The 20,948-nt window shown below is 43.0% G+C and overlaps 1 protein-coding gene and 2 long non-coding RNA genes across 9 annotated transcripts in view; 1 reads left to right on the forward strand and 2 right to left on the reverse strand.

The window, feature by feature from the left end:
* Positions 1-3,048: 3,048 nt before the first annotated feature.
* LOC131485751 (uncharacterized) lies at positions 3,049-4,481 on the reverse strand. The gene is made up of 2 exons (XR_009248991.1): positions 4,284-4,481; positions 3,049-3,474 (listed from the first exon to the last, which is right to left on the reverse strand). It is a non-coding gene; the product is annotated as an uncharacterized LOC131485751 (long non-coding RNA).
* A 122-nt stretch (positions 4,482-4,603) lies between these two features.
* RALGAPB (Ral GTPase activating protein non-catalytic subunit beta) overlaps positions 4,604-20,948 on the forward strand; it is an 89,924-nt gene continuing 73,579 nt past the window's right edge. For 4 of the 7 annotated variants that reach the window (XM_058685580.1, XM_058685582.1, XM_058685581.1 and 1 more), the window contains exons 1-2: positions 4,604-4,866; positions 18,838-19,053. In XM_058685580.1, the coding sequence (XP_058541563.1) occupies positions 18,868-19,053 (186 nt within the window). In that variant the 5' untranslated portion in view covers positions 4,604-4,866; positions 18,838-18,867. The remainder of the gene's footprint in view (positions 4,867-18,837; positions 19,054-20,948) is intronic. The other 3 variants (XM_058685584.1, XM_058685585.1, XM_058685586.1) reach the window with 1 other exon arrangement.
* On the reverse strand, positions 9,391-16,192 carry LOC131485750 (uncharacterized). Its single transcript, XR_009248990.1, has 3 exons — positions 15,959-16,192; positions 15,538-15,582; positions 9,391-9,507 (listed from the first exon to the last, which is right to left on the reverse strand). It is a non-coding gene; the product is annotated as an uncharacterized LOC131485750 (long non-coding RNA).

The raw sequence follows: 20,948 nt of genomic DNA on the forward strand, positions 1-20,948 counted from the left end.
CTCCAGGCTCTGAGTTGTCAGCGCAGAGCCTGATATGGGGCTCAAACTCACAGACTGTGAGATCATGACCTGAGCTGAAGTCAGAAGCTGAACCACAACTGAGCCACCCAGACGCCACCCCCCACACCCCCGCCGGAACCTGTTAGTATTGAAGCAATATAACTTACTTTGTAGTTTTCTAATACATTTATTTAATGCTCGGTATGTTAGTACTCGTGTTGGTGGAGATAGGCACAACAACTCCTACCAGAGGGGGTAAGGTAACTGCCCTGAGAGCCACCTGAGGAAGGGACTGCAGAGTACAAAGAGTAGAGGATCCCTGCTGCCCATCTCCCCCATCACCCTGGCTGCAGTAGGTCCAAGTGGTATCATGGTGTGAACAGAGAAGTGTGAACCAACACTTGGACCCACATCATGCAACTCAAGCCCAGTCATCTTCAGTGGACTGTTGGTAGCTCAGAATCCTAAACTCATCCTGGTTTCAGTGTGACTGAGAATCACCAAAATCAGCCTGCCAACACACTTTGGCAGCCCAATTTCACACAAGCGGGTGAAAGGAATTCTGCACCAGTTAGCAAGAGTGAGTTCTTTGCCAGACTGTCCTCCTGGAACCAGAACTGGCCATGAGGCTCCAGAATGATTCCATATATGTAAGTCCTGGAGCTCTTCAAGGCATCTGGTCAATCTCACACGTAAGTGAAAGGAGGAGGTAGTAAGAAAGACAGTTGAAGAGCTCTTCAAAGAGAGGAAATAAAGAATAAGACAGGGGATGGACCTAGTCTGGGAGTGCATCACCCTGCCTGGATGGCACCCTGGCTCTGGCCAGTCCCAACCACTGGAGTGAGGCTTGGAAAACTTGAAGGTAGAAATTTCTAGCTAACAGGACCCACATGGGACCTGGTCTGGATTGGAGCACCCTACCAAGATGACATTATGCCTTGGAGGGGTGCATGGAAAAATTCGAGGAATACTGATCCAAAGTGCAGTACTCCTTGAGGCACAGGGTCTGGGATGGGGGACCTCTTTTATTTTTAAGTTTATTTATCTATTTTGAAAGAGAGAGAGAGAGAGAGAGAGAGAGAGAGAGAGAATGAGCAGGGGAGGGGCAGAGAGAGAGGGAGAGAGATCCCAAGCAGGCTCTGCACTGTCAGTGTGGAGCCCAGTGTGGGGCTCGAACCCATGAACCATAAGACCATGACCTGAGCTGAAATCAAGAGTCAGTCCCTTAATCAACTGAGCCACGCAGGTGCCCCTGGGACAGGGGACCTCTTACCTAGGTGTAATGATGATACTTTGGTATCACTGGATATTATTCACTAAGACTTAACAGTAGAGCAAGAAAGTGGTTAGATGCTGAGCCAGTGCATTTTCCATCCACTATCCATCCATTGTCCCCACATCCACCTACCTATCCATCCAACAAATGTTTCTTGAGCACCAACACTGGGCCAGTATTGTTTTAAGTTCAGGGGAAATAGAAGGGAATCTTCCCAATCATTATCTACCTCAAGCTAATTCTATACATTTTAAAAAGGAAGAAAAAGAAAAAAAAAATGGCTACAGATGAGATACCTCTTATACATCTGTTAACAACTTTTCTCAATTATGACCCTTGAAAGTGTTTTAATTGCCATGAACACATACAATTTACTCCCCAAACTTAGTGGTTTAAAATAATGCCAATATTTATTTTGCCCATAAATCTGCGCTTGGAGCTGGGCTCAGTAGGTTTAGCTTCTCTCTGCTCTGCTTAGTGTCAGGTAGGTTGATGTGAAACCTGGGGACTGGAATCATCTGAAGGCTTCCTCACTCACATATCTGGCCATCTGATGTTGCCAGATATGTGATGATGGAACATTTCCACACGGTCCTTTCATGTGACCTGGGCTTGCTACCAACATGGTAACTGGGTTCCAAGGACAAGCATTTGAAAAGGGGGTAAACTAATGGAAGCTGTATCCTCTTGATGAGCTAGTCCCGGAAGACACATAGTATTCCTTCTGCCACATTGGCCAGAACAGTCACAACCAGACTCAAGGGGCGGGGACGGGAACATGGATCCCATTTTTTACTGAGAAGAGTGTTGGCTATATTGTAAGAACTGTGGGATGAGTTGTACATATATCTGTATGGCCAACGTTGGGCGGAAAAGTCTGCCAAAAGAAGGTTAATATAACTCCATTTTTCCTTTGTGAATGCAATGCCTTTTAATACACAATAAATAAGAACACAATACAAAATTATATTTTGACATAACAGTTTCAGATGAAGACATTCCCCCAATTTATTCTGCTCTTCTAGTTAGAAATTATGATGTGGAACAAGTGTGAATTAGAGAAACCATAAAGTTTCCTTCTGTATAGCGTTTCATGTTTCTTCAGTCTATTGTGTGTGCATACTTTCCTGACATGTTTCAAAGTATTCTCATGTTTAGTCTTTTCCCCCCGCCTCAGGTGTTTGTGCGTGTGTGCACGCTATAACTTTACGTTGATTTAAGTGAAGCCCTCAAACATTTAAAAAACTGGTAAAGAAAAAGGTGTAGAAATATGTTACTTTTGAGGAATGACTCTCTTGCATCTTTTCTCCACCACCCCCTGCCTAATATTATATCTTATCTTCCTGACCAGTACAATGGTCCTTACCCTTTGTATTTTATGTAAAAGCCCTGCTCTTGACTTGAAATTATTTATTGCTTACGTAATTTTTGTTTGCATTATTCCTTTAATCTATTTTTCTGTTAAAATATTTAGGTATCTTGGGTTGGAATTGAACATATTTTTTCCCATTAAAATTAATGGAAATAGGGGCGCCTGGGTAGCTCAGTCAGTTAGGCGGCCGGCTTCGGCTCAGGTCATGATCTCGCGGTTCGTGGGTTCAAGCCCCGCGTCAGGCTCTGTGCTGATGGCTCAGAGCCTGGAGCCTGTTTCAGATTCTGTGTCTCCCTCTCTCTGACCCTCCCCCATTCATGCTCTGTCTGTTTCAAAAATAAAATAAAAATGTTAAAAAAAATTAATGGAAATATATATTCTTTCACTCAACAGCTTTCACTTAGAGGTATTCAATATTTATTATATTAGAAATGTGTTTGGTTGAAAGTAACATATAACTCAACAAACTGTGGTCTAAATAAGATTTTCCCCCTCTCATAAACAGGAAGGGAGTCCAGTGTTTGTGCGGCTGCTTGAGTATGTCCTCAAGAACCAGGCTTCTTTTATCTTTCTGTTCCACCTTCCTTAGCACAGTCCTCCTCGTGGTCTCAAGATGACTGCTGCACCTCCAGGTGTCGTGCCTCAATTCCATGAATGAAGTCAGGGGAAGGGGAAGGTCACAGGTGTCTCCAAAGACTTCCTTTTTATTCTGGAAGAGAGGATCTCCCTTCAGACTTCTGTCTACATCTTATTGGCCAGAACTTTGTTTCGTTGCCACTCCTAGCTGCAAGGGAGGTTGGGAACTCTATGCTTTGCTTTCCAGCCTCTGTAGTTTAGAAAGGCAAGGGATAAGTGGTTGGGATATTGAATGAACCTCTTAAGATAGTTGTCACGCTGTGTTTAATTGAAGTGTATTGCTTTGATCAACAAAGTGTCCTGGATATAGCCCCATTCCTATCCTGGAACATTCTTTCTCCTTGTTCCTCTTGCCTCTAACAACTTTCCTGGTGTGGGGGTGGGAGGGGGGGCAAGGTCTTGAGGAAACACTTCTCTTTCATCCTTTTTATGAGAATATCAGTTCCCTTGTCCTTCCTCCGTGGTCTCTTCTAACAGAAGGTAAGGAGGAGTCAGCATTTTCTCTGCTCTCTTCCGCTCTTTTCAGACAACCATGCCTTCAGTACCACTCAACATCCTGATCCCGTCTTCTTTGAATATCAAGGACAGTCTCAAGGCCAGGGCCTTCCTTCTCTCTCAGCCCAAGTTTCCCCCTTTACACTCCCAAGGCACTTGAGCTGTACCTCTCTAAGGCTACTTATTACTTTCTTCGTTGAAGCCGAAACCAAAATACTGAAAGTTGAACTGTTTACAAAATGTGTGGTGCACTGTCGGTGCTCAAACCGGTATCTCCTGCTATTATTATTACTATTTATGTCTTATGCCCTACATCAGACTCAGCTCCTTAACGAGAGGCTCTGAATCTGATGTCTGATTCATTTTAGTAATCTGCACCTGGCCTGGAATTGAGAGCATTTCTCGTAATTAATGCTATGCCCAGGTAATAAAGGGGCGGCGGGGAAAGGGCAACATTTCAAAGAAAGGGTGCTGTAACGGTAGGATGTGAGAAACTCCTAGAACCTGGGTGGGAGCCAGAATCTTGCAGAGAAGCCCCTTCCTCCGTCCGCACAGAAAACACGCAAAGTCGGGATTGATGCACAGGGACGCAGGTGCAGCGCCCCCTCCGCGGCATTGAGATAAGGTAGGCGCAGCCGTCACTTCACTCCTCCCACTCCACTTGCTCCGGAAAGGGAGGAGGGAATATGCCCCGCGCGGCCATCTGGGATAGCTGCGCACGCGCAGCTTCCGGCTCCGTGTCTTGGGAATTATTTGACGCCGCCGCTTCGGACCGGCAGAAGGCTCTGATCAGGCGCGCCGCGCACGCGCGGTGGTCCGCTCGGTTCGGGGAGTTATTTGACGCTGCCGCCCCTGGCAGTCGGAAGTTGCCAGAGCAGAGCCCAGCCGGCCGGCCCGACCGGCCTTCGTCGTCCCCGGGCGCCCTCGGAGAGCCGCTGACGGGTGGACTGACCGACCGCCTAAGGACAGCCGGCCAGGGCAGCGAAAGCGCCGGCACTATGGCGCGGGTGGCGTGAGGCGGAAGGCCGAGTGCGGCCGGCGGCGGCGGCGCCCGCCCCAGCGATGCGGGCCCCGCCCGTCGCCTCAGGTAACCGAGCGGCCCTCCCCGTCGCGGCCGGACCCTCCCCTCCCCTCCCCTCCGGGCGGTCCTGGGACGGCGAAATCTGTTTCTCGGGCCCGGGTGCACTCAGGGCCCTGCCTTCGGAAGCACGTCTCTGCCTTTTTCGGGGGACCCGCGGGGTCCGGCGGAGCCTGGCCCTGACTCCGGGGCGAGTCGGCGGTTTCTGTCGGGTCTGTTCAAACCGGGTCTAGCCTTTGGGAGCTGCCCGGGTCGGGCGCTGCGCTCTCCTGGCAACCTGGGGGAGGGGGCGGGTCTGGAGCGGAGCTAGACAACTCCGGCGAGGAATTTGGTCCAGCAGAAGGGTTGCTCGAGTTGCTGCCGCCCTGTGGAGGCTATGCTGCCCGCTGCACAGTGACAGTCGGATGAGGAAGAGTTAATAACGAGAATAAACAGCTTACCCTGGTTAAGCGCTCACTATACGCCAGGCCTTGTGCCAGGCCATTACGTTCACCACGTCTAACTTCACAAGAACCCTGTAAGGTAGGGTTCTTATCCCCATTTTACTGACGATGCAACTGAGGCTCCGAATGGTTTGGTGACTTACCTGTCCAAGGTCACATAGCTGGTGATTTGGACCCTGGCATCCTGACTCCAGATTCAAGTTCTTAACAATTAGGTCAGTGGCTCTCCAACTTTGCTGCACGTTAAAGTCACCTGGGGCAGCCTTTAAAGATTCCTGATGCTTAGGCAGCACATCCAGGCCATTAAATCAGAATTGGGGGGTGGGGGTGGTGGTGGAAGTGGGGGGACCTAGACATCAGTATTTTTTAAGGAGCCACGTGTGATTCCAGTGTGTAGCAAACTTTGGGAACTGCTAGGATGGGCAGTCCTGCATCTCAGAAGACATTGCACTGTGTCTCCAGTTTCACTGTGTAGGAGAATCATCTGGGAGTTTGTTAGAAATGCAAGTTCCACTTGCAGAGATCCATCTTATCCTTGGGCCCAGTGACGACTCCACTTTGTGAAAGCCGATTGGGGGTGGAAGGTGACTTTCTTTGCAGGGTTTCTGAGTTGCTGTGCCTTTAAAGTGTATACATCTCATGCAAAGCTGTTAGTTTGTAGTTTTCCTGGGCGTACAGTACTCACAGGTCTAGTGTCTCTAACTTCTGGGTCATCTTTGCACCGGCTGTTCTTCTGCCTAGGCCATCTTCCATGCTTTGTCCCCTCTCCAACACTTCTCTCTCATAAGCACGTGCACATAGCTTTTTCTTCCGGTGTTAGTAACTTAGTATATTTTCATTGCAGAATGCCTGAGCTGCTATGGCCCAGCATATTTACAGATTTTAAAGAAAGGCAGGGTAGTAATTCAGATTGTATTTGTTCTTGGCTGGTCCTTAAGCCGTGTAAACTTTATAAAAGGGAGTGAGTGAATATGTGTGTGAAGGTCATTATGAAGGGGTCTGGGGACAATTTTTTTAAAAGCAGTTAAACACAGTGAAGTATGTGGACTGAATGAAAATATACACATTGTGTATAATGATATTCTTTACAGGATAAGGATTGTTGTAGAAAGGTTCTCTTGGTTGAACTTTGTACTCTTCTGTCAATTTTTAGGCTGAGGCTAATATGGAAACTGATGGGACAATTCTTGTTAAATTCAGATACTAAAGCAACTTAACCTTGGTTCTCTCTGATCACATATGGACAGAGTATCCAGTTCTGGCTTTAACACAAGGAAGAAACTCAGTCTTTAAGCCTGAGGTTTAACTCTGTAGTTGATATCCAAAGTAAAGGTGAAAAATTCCACATGATCAGTTAAAGACCAAAAGTGACTTGAATCAAGGTAGCCTGAGACTTACAAATGGATTCTGTTTGAGATCCTCACCAGTGTGACCAGGTGTGTTCTCTGACATGTGTAAAAATGTTTTGGATAGAATACATGATTTTCTTTGATAGAAGATGATTAAAGTTTAAGGTACTTAGAGTTTAATTTTAAGTTTTTGTAGGTGAAGAAAGTAGGTAATTTGCCCGAGATTTCATGGTTGAGTTCTAGCACATCAAGGACCAGAATTCAGCTTCTTTCCTCTGGATGTAGTGTTTCCTTCCACCCCCATCCTACACGGTGAAAGGATGTCTTATTTGTTATTGGTGTGTGTGTGTGTGTGTGTGTACACATGTATGTTGGGGATGGGGGAAGTGACTGTAGTCTGCTATGTTTGAGATCCTCATTTAGATGTATAGTGAATGCTTGGCATGTAACATGTACTTTGCTGTATATACTGAGGATACCAAGATAAATACGGCACAGCTCCTGTCCTCAAAGAATCTGTAGTCTAGTTAGAGTTGTAATAAAAAGAATAGTATCTGGGACGCCTGGGTGGCTCAGTCGGTTGAGCATCCGACTTGGGCTTGGGTCATGATCTGGCGGCTTGTGAGTTCGAGCCCTGCGTCGGGCTCTGTGCTGACAGCTTGGAGCCTGGAGCCTGCTTTGAATTCTGTGTCTCCCTCTGTCTCTGCCCCTAGCCCACTCGCATTCTGTCTCTGCCTCTCTCAAAAATAAATAAACATTAAAAAAAAATTAAAAAAAAATAGTATCTAAGGCAGCTCTGTCAAGTAGAATTTTCTGCAATGTTGGAACTTTTTGGTTTTTGTTTTTTAGTATTTATTTATTTGAGAAAGAGATAGAGAGTGAGCAGTGAAGGGGCAGAGAGAGAGGGAGAGATAGAATCCCAAGCAGGCTCCGGACTGTCAGCATGGAGCCCAGTGCGGGGCTCAAACTTGTGAACCATGAGATCATGACCCGAGCCGAAATCAAGAGTTGGATGTTTAACCAACTGAGCCACCCAGGCACCCTGATAGAACTGTTCTATATCTGCACTGTCCAGTGTAGTAGCCACTAGCCACATGGGACTTTTGAGCACTTGAAATGTGGCTAGTGTAGATAAGGAACTGATTTCTAATTTAATTTAAATTTAAGTGGTTACATGTGGGTATGGCTACTGTATTGGGCAGAGCAGGTCTGAGGTATGAAGGATGAGTCCTGTGGTGGTACCGGTGGGGGCAGGCAGGGGGTTCATAGTATTCATACTTCTTTTCTTTCTCTTCTTTCTTTTTTCTTTTCTTCTCTTTTCTTTCTCTTTCTTTCTTTCTTTCTTTCTTTCTTTCTTTCTTTCTTTCTTTCTTTCTTTCTTTCAAACAGACTAGCAAAAGCTGCTTGTTTACACTTTTAGGGAGGAATACAGGCACAACCTTTCTTTTGGGTATTTGATAGGATACCCAGTGGAATCTGGTATATAGGTGAATACATTCCTTTGTGACCGAACTTGGTTGATATTTGCCTTTTAGGGTCAATGGGACTACAGCAGAAACGTGAACTATAATCCTTCTGTCTTTACTCATCATAAAGTTATATGGATGACCTTGAGAGCACCGTGTGCCTTAAAATCTAGCGTGGTTCATTTGTTTACTCAGTGTTTTGGCACCCTGTTCCCTATTTTTCCTAAGAGAAACAAAGCATGGCTGATAATATGTACCTTGCCTTTGTACATCTCAAAGTATGTTGACTTGTATCGCTTTATTTGATTCTTCCCCGGAGTACTTTAGGTAGGTACTGCGGGTGTTCTCCCTGCTTTGCAGACGAGGAAACTATGACAGAGAAATGCCAGGCGACTTGTCCAAGGTCATTATGGTGAGGTATGGAGTCAGAACAAAAGGGACAAGCATTGGACTTCAGAGCAGGAGGTAGAGTTTCTTATCCCAGCTCTCCTGTCACTTGCTGTGACTCTGAGCAAGTTCTAGCCTTACTTGCTTTCTCACCTGGTATCTAGTACATCTGTCTTCCTTAACTTTGTAGGCTTGTTATTGGAATAAAATGAAATAACATGTGAAAGTTCTTTCAAAATGATCAGTTTTCCAAAGGTACACTGTTACCAAGCCAGATCTCTAGTGGTTTTTTTCCTGTATGATGCTGGCCTCCTAACTCATCCCGTCAGTTATTCACGTTGAATACTATGGTGTGCCAGTGTTGTCCTAGATTCTTCTGTCTTCCTCGTTATGAAATCTTCCCTTGTGCAGCCACTGTGTCCTGTTTGTATCTGCATACTGTACACTAGGACGATATCTGACATGTAGCAAGCGTTGAATAAATGTTTGTTTCATGAAATAACTGATGTCTGGATTTACTTTATGAAGTTTTTAAAAATCGATCTCTGTAATTAGACTTGAAGCTTCTTGGGAACAGGGATCTTATTTACTCATTATGATTATTCTCTATGCATGGTATATAGAAGGCATACACCTTGTATACGGGCATACACCTGTAATAAATATTGATAGAGTCAGTTGATACAATTAATGTCAGGCTGTGGTCTTAGTGTGTCTACCAGCACCAACGTATCGGTCATTTTGGTAATCTGTCAATTAGAACCTTCGTGTTACTTTGTGGTAGTATCAACAACCATGGGCTGTTACCAGAACACAGTCGCCTGACAATAGAAATGTCCAGAGAGATTACCTAGAAAATGGACAAATGTAGAGTTGGACGACACTAAGTGATCTGCAGGGGAGCACTGTCATCATCTTCTCTCTCCTGCTGTCGTACTTACTTCTGGAGTATGGAGGTAGAGACTTCTCTGCTAGCAGCTCAGGTTAATAGCTGACCGAGCCTGTCTGGGGAGGAGGCACAAGATCCTTAACATAGCAGTCAGAGCCCTTCAGCCTGTCCTCCCTGCCTCGTCCCCATCCTTCCTCCCTCCCGCTCCTCAGTATATAAGCCACACTGGAGTTTACTTTTCTATTGTCCCTTCAGCTTGTCTTGGATACTTACACCAAATTTCTTTACTGGGAATTCAGTTCCTGTTGTATCATTTCTATGATAAAGTATGATACCATCCTCTCATTCTCCGCCCCCAGTTTTTACTAAATTAATTACAAATCTCCAATCGTAGCATTCATACTCTTTCAAAATCCATTCCTGTTTATCTTTGAAATCTTACCCCTTGTACATCTAGCTTTTTTTCCTGCCACTCTGGGTTTTTAGTTTCTGGTGCTGTTTTTTGCTACTTGAAGCAAGCGCCCTGCCCTTCCTCTTACATATTTTTCTTTTCTATCTGCCTCTTTTTGCTGTCACTCTTACTTAATTTTCTTATATGTTAAAATTGTAACCTTCCTTCAGTACCCAGTTCATTCTTCCCTGATCTTATCCTGTTGTTTTCCAGCTCAGCCCTTCTCTGAATCAAAAGTAATCTTTTGTCCTCTGAACTTTCTCAATATCTTGCCTGTAGCTTACCATAATCGGTTTAGTTAACACCCATCATCTCCTATAGATATGGTAAAAAGGAAAAGATTCTCCTTGTGGTGAAAACTCTTAGGATCTATTCTCTAAACAACTTTCCTGCATCTCATACAGCAGTGTTAACTATAGTCATCATGTTGGACGTTACATCCCTAGTGCTTATTTATCTTATAACTGGAAGTTTGTACCTTTTGACCACTTTCCTCCAGTTCCCCCTCCCCAAATCCCCCACCACTGGTAACCACAAATGTAATCTCTTTCTGTGATTTTTGTGGGTTTTTTTTGTTTGTTTGTTTTGTTTTTTAAGATCCCACATATAAATGAGATCATAACGTATTTGACTTATTTCACCTAGCATGATGCCTTCAGGGTCCATCCATGTTGTTGCCAGTGGTAGAATTTTCTTGTTTCTTTATGGCTGAATAATATTCCATCACACACACACATACACCCTCCCCCCCCCCCCCCAACTTTTTTATCCAGTCATTCATCAGTGGATGCTTAGGTTGTTTCCATGTATTAACACTGCTATGAATGTGGCGGTGCAGATACCTTTTTGAGTTAGTGTTTTTATTTCCTTTGGATATATTCCCAGAAGTGAAATTGCTGGATCATATGGCAGTTCTTTTTAAATTTTTAAGGAACCTCCATGCTGTTTTCTGTAGTGGCTCCACCAGTTTACAGTCCTGCCAACAGCGCACAATGATCCCTTTTCCTTCGCATCCATGCCAGTGTTTATTACGTCTTTTTGGTGATGGCCATTTCAACAGGCATGAGGTGGGGTCTCATTGTGGCTTCAGTTTGCATTTCCCTGATACTAATGATGTTGAGCGCCTTTTCATGTACCTGTCGTCCATTCGTAGATCTTCTTTGGAAAAATGTCTATTCAGATTCTTTGCCCATTTTTCTTTTTTTCCTTTTTAAAGTTTATGTGTTTATCCTTAATACTAAACTTTATTCATAATCAAGGAATGAACACAAAATGCCAGACTTATCAAATTAATATTTTTTAAAATTACAATACCCAGTGTTGGTTAGAGCCCTGGGAAACTGGTACTCTCTGCCCTGCTGGTGGGTACTAAATAGTAGTTTTCTAAAAGGCTTGTGAAAATACGTTTCAAAGAGCTACAAGACGCATACTACATCTGATCCAGCATCAGCACTTCTAGCTTAGGAATCTAGTCTGAGGAAATATGCATATATGTGGATTTAAGAAATGTGACAGTTTATATACATCAATAAGTTAATAATGGTCATTTCTGGGTTACAGGCTAATTTTTTTAAATTTTATTTTTTATTTTTTAAAATTTACATCCAAATTAGTTAGCATATAGTGCAACAATGATTTCAGGAGTAGATTCCTTAATGCCCCTCACCCATTTAGCCCGTCCTCCCCTCCCACAACCCCTCCAGTAACCCTGTTTGTTCTCCATATTTATGAGTCTCTTCTGTTTTGTCCCCCTCCCTGTTTTTGTATTATTTTTGTTTCCCTTCCCTTATGTTCATCTGTTTTGTCTCTTAAAGTCCTCATATGAGTGAAGTCATATGATATTTGTCTTTCTCTGACTAATTTCACTTAGCCTAATACCCTCCAGTTCCATCTACATAGTTGCAAATGGCAAGATTGCATTCTTGAAAGTTTATTTATTTATTTTGAGAGAGAGTGAGAGTGGCTAGGGGAGGGAAAGAGAATCCCAACCAGGCTCCACACTGTCAGCACAAAGGCTGATGCAGGGCTCAAACTCACAAACCACAAGACCATGACCTGAGCTGAAATCAAGAGTTGGATCCTTAACCAACTGAACCACCCACGTGCCCCCTGCCCATTAAAAAAAAATTTTTTTGGGGGGCGCCTGGGTGGCGCAGTCAGTTAAGCGTCCGACTTCAGCCAGGTCACGATCTCACGGTCCGTGAGTTCGAGCCCCGCGTCAGGCTCTGGGCTGATGGCTCAGAGCCTGGAGCCTGTTTCCGATTCTGTGTCTCCCTCTCTCTCTGCCCCTCCCCGTTCATGCTCTGTCTCTCTCTGTCCCAAAAATAAATAAGAAACGTTGAAAAAAAAAATTAAAAAAATTTTTTTAATGTTTATTTATTTTTGAGAAAAAGAGAGACAGCATAAGCAAGAGAGAGAGAGGGAGACACAGAATCCGAAACAGGCTCCAGGCCCTGCGACGTTAGCACAGAGTCCGACGTGGGGCTTGAACTCACAAACTGCGAGATCATGACCTGAGCCTAAGTTGGACACTTAACCGACTAAGCCACCCAGGTGCCCCATCCCTGCCCATTTTTAATTGGATTATTTGGTTTTCTTTGCTGTTGGTTGTATGAGTTCTTTATATGTTTTGGATACTAACCCCCTATCCTTTTTTTTTTTTTTTTTTAATGTTTGTTTATTTTTGAGACCGAGAGAGACAGAGCATGAGTGGAGGAAGGGTAGAGAGAGAGAGAGAGAGGGAAACACAGAATCCGAAGCAGGCTCCAGGTTCTGAGCTGTCAGCACAGAGCCTGTCGCGGGGCTGGAACTCACGAGCTGTGAGATCATGACCTGAGCCGAAGTCAGACACCCAGCTGACTGAGCCACCCAGGCGCCCCTAACCCCCTATCCTATACATGATTTGCAGATATTTTTTCCCATTCAATAGGTTGTTGATGGTTTCTTTTGTGTGCAGAAGCTTCTCAATTTGATGTGGTCTGACTTATTTTTCATTTCGTTGCTTGTGAGTTAGCTATGATTTCCAAAAAATCCAATTCCAAGACCATGTCAAGGAGCTTTTTTCCTTTGTTTTCATTTCTGTAAGAAATGAAAGAGTTTCATTTCTTACAATTAAGTCTTTAGTCCATTTTGAGTTAATTTTTATGAATGGTATAAGATAGGGGTTGTTTCATTTTTTTTTTTCCATGTGACTATCCAATTTTCTCAGCACCATTTATTAAAGAGACTGTATTTTCTTGTTTGACATTTTGAAATAAGGGCTACATAAGTGTGTATGTAGTTGTGATTGTGCTGATAGCAGCAGATACCACAAGTGGCATAGCCTTTGGTGATGGGATTTTTCTGAAATGGGCAACAATTCTTTTATTTCTTTTGTTAACGGTTCCTGGTATGGTAAGGTTCTAGACAAAATATGGTTCAGTCTTTTCTCAGTTTACGTGGTTAATTGCATTACTGGAAAACTCAGTGTATGTTAAAATAGCACAAAATATTTTGTATTTTTGTATACACTTTCAGGCTTAGACATTTAAGGACAGAATGATTTTCTGGCAGGCATTTGACAGTCGTGTGAAAAGTAGCATAATTGTTCATTGTGCAGAACTGTCTCCTGCATTGCAGAATGTCTAGATTTCCTGGCCCTGCCCATAAATAACCAATAGCACGCCCCAATCATTTTGTTAACCAGAAGTGCACTTAATATTTCCGAAATTTCCCTCTAGGGGGCAGTTCTTTTGTGTTGAAAACCATTGACCTAAATTCTTGAGTGTGTCTTGTTGGCCTTACCTCCTAATCAGAATTGAGTTTTATCACTTGTTTTGCTAGTTTAATAGCTAATTGCTAATTGTTGCTTTACTTTGTTTTTTAAATTCATGTTTATTTCCAATATATATTTTCTCTTCATTGTTTTATTTAATTTGCCTGTAATTATAGTGTACATCTTTGTCTTAAAATTTTTTGTGTATTTTGTTAATATTTAGCATGTTTTTTCTATTAGATACATTTCAATAGTTAAGTTCAACTTTTTCATTGTATCCTTTCTACTTTACATGTTTCTTGAAAGCACTTATTTCATTTTCTGACATTTAAGCATTTAAATATTAATGTATTTAAAGAATTAGAATTTCTTACATTAAATTTATTTGTAAGTTTTTAAGAATTTAAGACCTGTTAAGCCTTAAAGCTTAATAGCCTTGGTCTTTCATAGTGTGTTTTTAAAGAATGATACTCCTGTCTTTTTTTCAGAATTGGAAGGGATAGCAGCTATGTCTTAAAAATGCATGTTCCCAGGCCCCAGTGCAGATCTGTACAGAATTTCAGTTTCTAGTGATAGGGTCTGGAGATACACAGATTCTGCACCCTCCCCCAACCCCATGATTCTTGTGTATGCAGTGGAGTTTGAAAACTAGCTTGCCTTTTTTTTTTTTTTTTTTTTTTTGCCTTAAAATATTTTTTTCTCTCCAATAGTGTGTTGTCTGGAATGTATGCTAAATATTTAGATATTCTTTAAATATTTGGAAACCATCCAACTACTTTAAAAAAACTAATAATTAGCATAAAACAAATGGACATCTTCCAATTTTATTTGTATACGACATGCAAAATTTTTGACATACCTCAGTGGAATAAAGCGAACTTTCTAAAGTCTTCCTGTCTCCCACTGGTAAACCTTGACATTCTGAAACATTTATGTAGTATCTACTGCATGCCAGGAACTATTTAAAGATTTAGGAAGTGAGGTTTCCATTCAAAAAAGGCTGACACTCTTGTGGTGAAGAGATCTTTACATGGCTAACAAATAAGTTAATGTGAGGCTTGGTATGAACAGCCTGTAATAGACACAAGGAGGAGGGATGATTTGGGGAGTAAAGAAAAGGCTTACCAAAGGGAGGACGTTTGTGCTGTTCCTCGAAGGAGTAGTAGTACTTCCTAAGTACTAGGATCGAGGTGGGGCACGGCCGTGCAGTTAGTGGGGAGTAGTGCAGGCAGTAACACAGGGTATGAAAAAACTTGTTGGGTTTGAGTGATCATCATTTGTGGCGTTAGCTGGGGGAAGGGATACATGCTGGAAAGTGTTCATAGAAGATGAGGCTGGGGAGGCGGAGTAAGCAATTTCAATTAGAATTCTAACAAGGTTTATTTTTTTTGGATCGTATAAAATCATCTTAAATTTTATATAGAAGAATACGTATTTAATAATTGGGCCTGAGAGTACCCAATAAAGCTTTGAAAAAGAATAGTGGAGGTGGAGGGGGCTTCCTTTTTAGATATTAAAACATTCTGTAAAGCGACCAAATTTAAGTCATTATGGCATTGGCATAGGAATGGACAAACAGACAAACAGATACATAAATAGAGCCTATGTAAATGAGGATTTAGTGTAGAAAAATTGGTATGTCAGTTCATTGGGAAAGGGTGTATTTTTAACAGATGATGATGGCATAACTGACTGTACATTTACAAGATAATAAATGGCACCTTTCCTAAGCTACTTATATAAGTAAGTTCCAGATGAATATAAAATTTAAGTGTGAAGAAATAAGCAATTGTCTTGTGGGAAATCTAGGAGACTGCATATACACTTTAGGGTTATGCTTTCACACTTTTGAACCTAGACCCATAATAAATGTATCTTACACTGTGACCCCAAATATAGTATTTACGGAAGGTGAAACAAGTTTCACAGAACTTTGCTTACCTTTACTATGTGCGGTACCTTTGTTGTATATCTTCTTCCACGTAACTGAAAACAAAAGTATTACCCATTACATTTATTTCATGACCCACGGTTTGAAAAACACTGATAGAGGAGATGGGAGGGAGAAACCACCGAAGCCAGACTCAAAACTAGAAGCTATAGGGGTGGCTGGGTGGCTCAGTCAGTTGAGCATCTAACTCTTGATTTTGGCTAAGGTCATGATCCCAGTGTTGTGGGATTGAACCCCACGGCAGGCTCTGTGCTGAGCATGGAGCCTGCTTAAGAGTCTCTCCCTCTCTCTCTCTCTGTCCCCCTCCCCCGCTCACTCTCTTTGTCTCTCTAAAATAAAAAAACAAACAAAAAAACCTAGAAGCTATAAAACGTAAATATATGACTAGAACAATGAAATCTCACTTCATACCTATCACATTGGCAAAGAAAGAAAAAGAAAGTACTCCTTGGCAGGAGGTGGGGAGTGGGAACAGGGAAGGGCTCTCATCCATTCCTAATGTAGCTGGTTGTTACAGCTTCTTTGGGGAAGCAATCTGGCAAGACCTATTAACATTAAAAACAAATGCCCTTTGATCCAATAGTTCATTCTTGGGAACTTGTTCCATAGAAGTTAAAAGGCCACTGTTTATATGAACAAGCGTGTTTATTGCATCATTTCCTGGTGACAAAAAAATGGGAAATGGAGTAAATACACATTATTAGGAGATTGGTTGGATAAGTTATGCCACACCCATGCCATGGAATGTTACACAGTCATTAAAATGAGTTTATTATTAGTTGGAAAGATATTCATGAGGCATTGTTGAATGTAAAAAAAAAACACAGATGTAGAGAAGTATACAGTCCCTATCTATGCAAGTATATAAATTATTTTGATATGATTGAATTAGGGTAGAGCAAATACAAGAGGAAATGTTAGGTTGTTAACATGGATTATCTATCCAGGGAAGTGAATCATTTGGACAGGAAATGAAGCTAAATAAAATGAAAAAGGTAAAAAAAACCCCACTACACTAAAACAAAGCAGAGGCGCCTGGGTGGCTCAGTCGGTGGAGCATCCGACTTCGGCTTAGGCCACGATCTTGTGGGTTCATGAGTTCGAGCCCCGGGTCGGGCTCTGTGCTGACAGCTGGGAGCCGGGAGCCTGCTTCAGATTCTGTGTCTCCCTCTCTCTCTGCCCCTCCCCCGTTCATGCTCTGTCTCTCTCTGTCTCAAAAATAAATAAACATTAAAAAAAAAATTAAAACAGGGGCGCCTGGGTGGCTCAGTCCGTTAAGCATCCAACTTCAGCTCAGGTCACCATCTCGCGGTCCGTGAGTTCGAGCCCCGTGTCAGGCTCTGGGCTGATGGCTCAGAGCCTGGAGCCTGCTTCCGATTCTGTGTCTCCCTCTCTCTCTGCCCCTCCCCGTTCATGCTCTGTCTCTCTCTGTCCCAAAAATAAATAAACATTAAAAAAAAAAATTAAAACAAAACCTCTCTGTAGTCTAATATTCTTGTGTATTTATGTAAGGGGCTGTATGTATAGTGTGTGTATATTATATTGTATATACATATGCACGTATGTACGTGTTGATTTAAAAAGGTGAGGAAAATGTGTGGTGTGGGAAAAAAAGTTATCATCTGATGGAGATGGCTCCCTGTCAGAACTTTGCCTTTTTCCCCTTCCATTTTTGAGAGTGTTTATTTTGGGGGGAGGGAGGAAGAACACCAGAATATCCTTGGGGGAATCCCTTATAAACCCGAGGAAACAGAGGCAGTCGTAATAATTGAATCCAGCCTTCCTTCAAATTGAAGGTACCTTGTTAGATGCTGGTCTATCTCTCGCCGTCCCATGTTCAGGGCCTCTTGGTCAGAGGAGAACATCAGACCTCATAGGGTCACCGAAAAGTACCTGGGCCCAGGGTCCATCAGATTCCAAAAGAAGCTGAGAAGACTGGGGTTGGGAGGGTATGCAAGAGGGGAGGTGGAGGTGGTAAGTTCCTCTGTATGGGAAGGAGAAAGAAAGGTAGTTGGGGACCAGTCTATGAATGACTTTGAGTTTCATGCTAGGGAGTTTAATCTTGGTTCTTCAGGCCTATAATTCTCAAATGCCATATCCTTTGGAAAAACACTGGTACTTGAGCTGGAATGAGGTTTTTTAAGATGAAAATTTAACAGTGCTGGTCTTCCCCAGTGTGAAGAAAAATGAGCTTAAGGGAGGAATTTTTTAAAGATTAAGTGTACCCCTGGACTTTGCTTAAACCCTCTGGCCAGGCATACAGATTTCAGAACAAGTAGAAAATGGAAGTTGAAACAAATGAATTGGCAAAGGCTAACTAATCATCCTCGATTCTCTTCGTGAGTATGTTGTTTATGATGGTACCGTTTGCATTCATCCAGATACGTTTTCTGTGGCTAAAGGTTTTTCATTTGTGTGGTAGACATAGATCATTTCACGGGGGAATGTATAGGATAGGAAGAAGGCAGTACATGCCATGGTAAGGAACATGGTCTCTGGAACCCAACAGATGTGGAAATAAACCCAGCTCCACCATGTTATAGCTCTGAAGCTTCAGGTAAGAAGTAAACCTCTCTGTGTCTCTGCTTTTTTGTCTGTGAAGTAGAGATAACATTCCTTAATATTCATCGAGTTGTTGTGATGATTGCGTGAGTAGCATGTAGTAAGTGCTCATTAAGTGGAGCTCTTAATATGTTTTCTGAAGAACACTGTGACTTCCAGGTGTTCCGTTACCGGAAATTTGTGTGTCACTGCTGCAGGGAATGAAATACTCTCGAAGAATTTTATGTCTGATTTGAGGACATTGGTGGGAAATTGCAGGGGTATGTTTCTAGCACGATAGAAAATTGCTGGAAATTGGAAATTGTTGACTGAAGAAGCTGCATCTTGGAGTAAACTCTTTCCTTTGTCTTCCTTTCTCAGGGTGCTTCATTCTTCTATCTCTTTCTATCTTGGAACATAGAATGAGGAGGGCTCCCTCATGTTAGGAGCGTACCAAATCAGATCATCTTCTCCCCCTGCACAGTGGTGTCTGTCCCAGTTCCGCTCCCGGGCTTCTGAGGCTCTTTTGGGGAGGTGCTTAGACAGCTGCTTCCCAGGGTCCACCTTCCTACCTGACCTCGCTGAGAGGCTATTTTAGGACATTCTCAAAACATTTAGACGCGTATTTTCTCAGTCGTCTTGGCCGTATGTTTGTAGCTGCTTTATCTTACCATGTAGGATAAATCTGTTTTGCTTAGTTTTACTAATTTGCAACAGTGTTTACCAATAATTCTGTTTTGTCTTTTCAGGTGCCATCTGGACAGTCCTTTAGCGGCACGATGTACTCTGAGTGGAGGTCACTGCATTTGGTGATTCAGAATGATCAGGGCCACACCAGTGTGCTGCACAGCTATCCGGAGAGCGTTGGGCGAGAGGTGGCAAATGCGGTGGTCCATCCTCTTGGGCAGGCCTTAGGTACCCCTTCAGTGGCTGGTAGCGAGAGCTTGTTAAAAACTGACAAAGAAGTAAGTGTTTTCTTCATTTCGTTTTACTGTGTGAAAACATAATCTCGTTACTGAAGAATTTATTTAACATTGTCTTTTTAATGGATTTCTGTCTAATGGAGTAGTACATCTTTCTTAACTGTGACCTTTGTTTGGGTTGAAGGCTGGGCTGACTGAGAGTTTGTGGGGGTCATAAGGAATACGTTGTGCCATTGTGCTGCTGGCTCCCTACCGGCCAGACCCAATTCTCCACTTGAGCTGTGGGCGCGAGACAGAGACTTGAGTGTCAGGCCCCTTCCCCTAAGCTCTGGGCCCAGTCTTCAGATTTCTATTCAGAGGTGTCTTTGGAAGGTCTTCCCTGCTACCCCCATATGGCCTCTGACTGAAGGCCTATCTTCTGTCAACTTTTCAGGCTACGCATATGTGTTGAACCTGAGGTCCTCCTTTGTCTCCGTGTCTGCCTGCCCTTACCGACTCCCAGGTTTAAGAGTGCTACAGAGCAGCTAAGCCTATGTGGTTGTGAGCCCAAGTGTTTGGAATTGGAGTTGTGTTTGCTGTCCCTAAAGATAAGGGCTCTTGGAGTAGCTTGGCCTGAAGTTGGTCCTGTTCTTGGATTCAGGAGATTGGGTTGAGGTAAAGTTTTCAGAGGGAGGTCATGAAGGGACCCTGAAAATGGAGGGATACAGGAACTTGCTAGTATGAGGTCTGGCTAAGATATGGGATTAGAACTGTGTGCTGGAGGAAGTTTATGCAACCTTCGGGCTTTGGGTTAACTTATTTCTCAGACTCACCTTTTTTTCTCCCTCTTTTTGATTTCTTTCTAATGAAGGAGAGACGAGACTTAATCTAGACATAAAGCTAGTCTAGATATAAAACTAGTCTAGATATAAGATTTGTAACTGTAAAGGCAGTTTATTTACTCTCTATAGGCCATGGGTTGCAGGAGGGTGAAGCTCCTCCGTTTGAGGAGTGTTTTTCTCTCTTCACAGGCCCTTAGCAGAGACTAACCCCTGAGGACTGGCACTTGCCCTGGTGTACTCTCCTCTTGGTGGGTCTGGAATCTTCTCCTGGGAAGAGATGGCACATGAGTGGATAGAGGCACTCTGGTGCCTGCCTTGTTTGTTTTCCTTTCCTACCTTCTAAAAGATAGGAGACAACAGTCCTTGAATCCAGTGTCCTCTAGAATTCTACAATTAACCTATTATGAAGGTGACACCTAAGATGTTTTCTCCTTTAGGTTTCATCTGACAGTTAGGGACTTGCAGCCCCTTTTAAAATCCCTTCCTAGGCGTGGTTCCTTTCCTCCCACCCTCCTGTGTTTGTCACAGCTTCACTGTGCTGTCGCAGGCTTTAATGCTTATTGCTCTTGTAGGTTATATTATATTAGATATATTCTAGTGCTGTACATATTTTTACCCTTAGCTCTTGTAGTTGTTTTTGAGCTTAAAATTTTCAGTACCTGTGTTTAATCTTGTCAGATTCAACTTGAAGTCTTTTGGAATCCTGAATTTCTATCTAACAAGTTAGCTATCCATTTTAGCTTTGTGGCTATCTACAGATGGTCAGCATGTGATCTGTTTTTCTCTCTTTTCCTAAGTTGAAATCTCAGCAGGGCCTTTGGTGTGCCACTGGGCACCGTCTTCCTAAAAGATCTTGGTACATTAGCCCATTGCTAGTCTCTCATCTTGTGTCTTACAAATCCAGCCATTCTGCCTTCCTATGGGTCCTGTGTCTCCATCTTGTCCACAAGGATATCCTGCCTCTGACCACATTTCTTGCTAGAGCCCAGATCTTCCTGAGCCAGAGAAGGGTGTTAATGGTATGGTGAGAGTAGCTTTAGATATCTAGCTGGAAGACTAGGGCTCAAGTTTTCAGTTCTACCATTTCCAAACCAGTGGCTTGGGCCAAATTGCTTA

The sequence above is a fragment of the Neofelis nebulosa genome, chromosome 9, assembly GCF_028018385.1.
Source record: "Neofelis nebulosa isolate mNeoNeb1 chromosome 9, mNeoNeb1.pri, whole genome shotgun sequence".
NCBI classification, from domain to species: domain Eukaryota; kingdom Metazoa; phylum Chordata; class Mammalia; order Carnivora; family Felidae; genus Neofelis; species Neofelis nebulosa.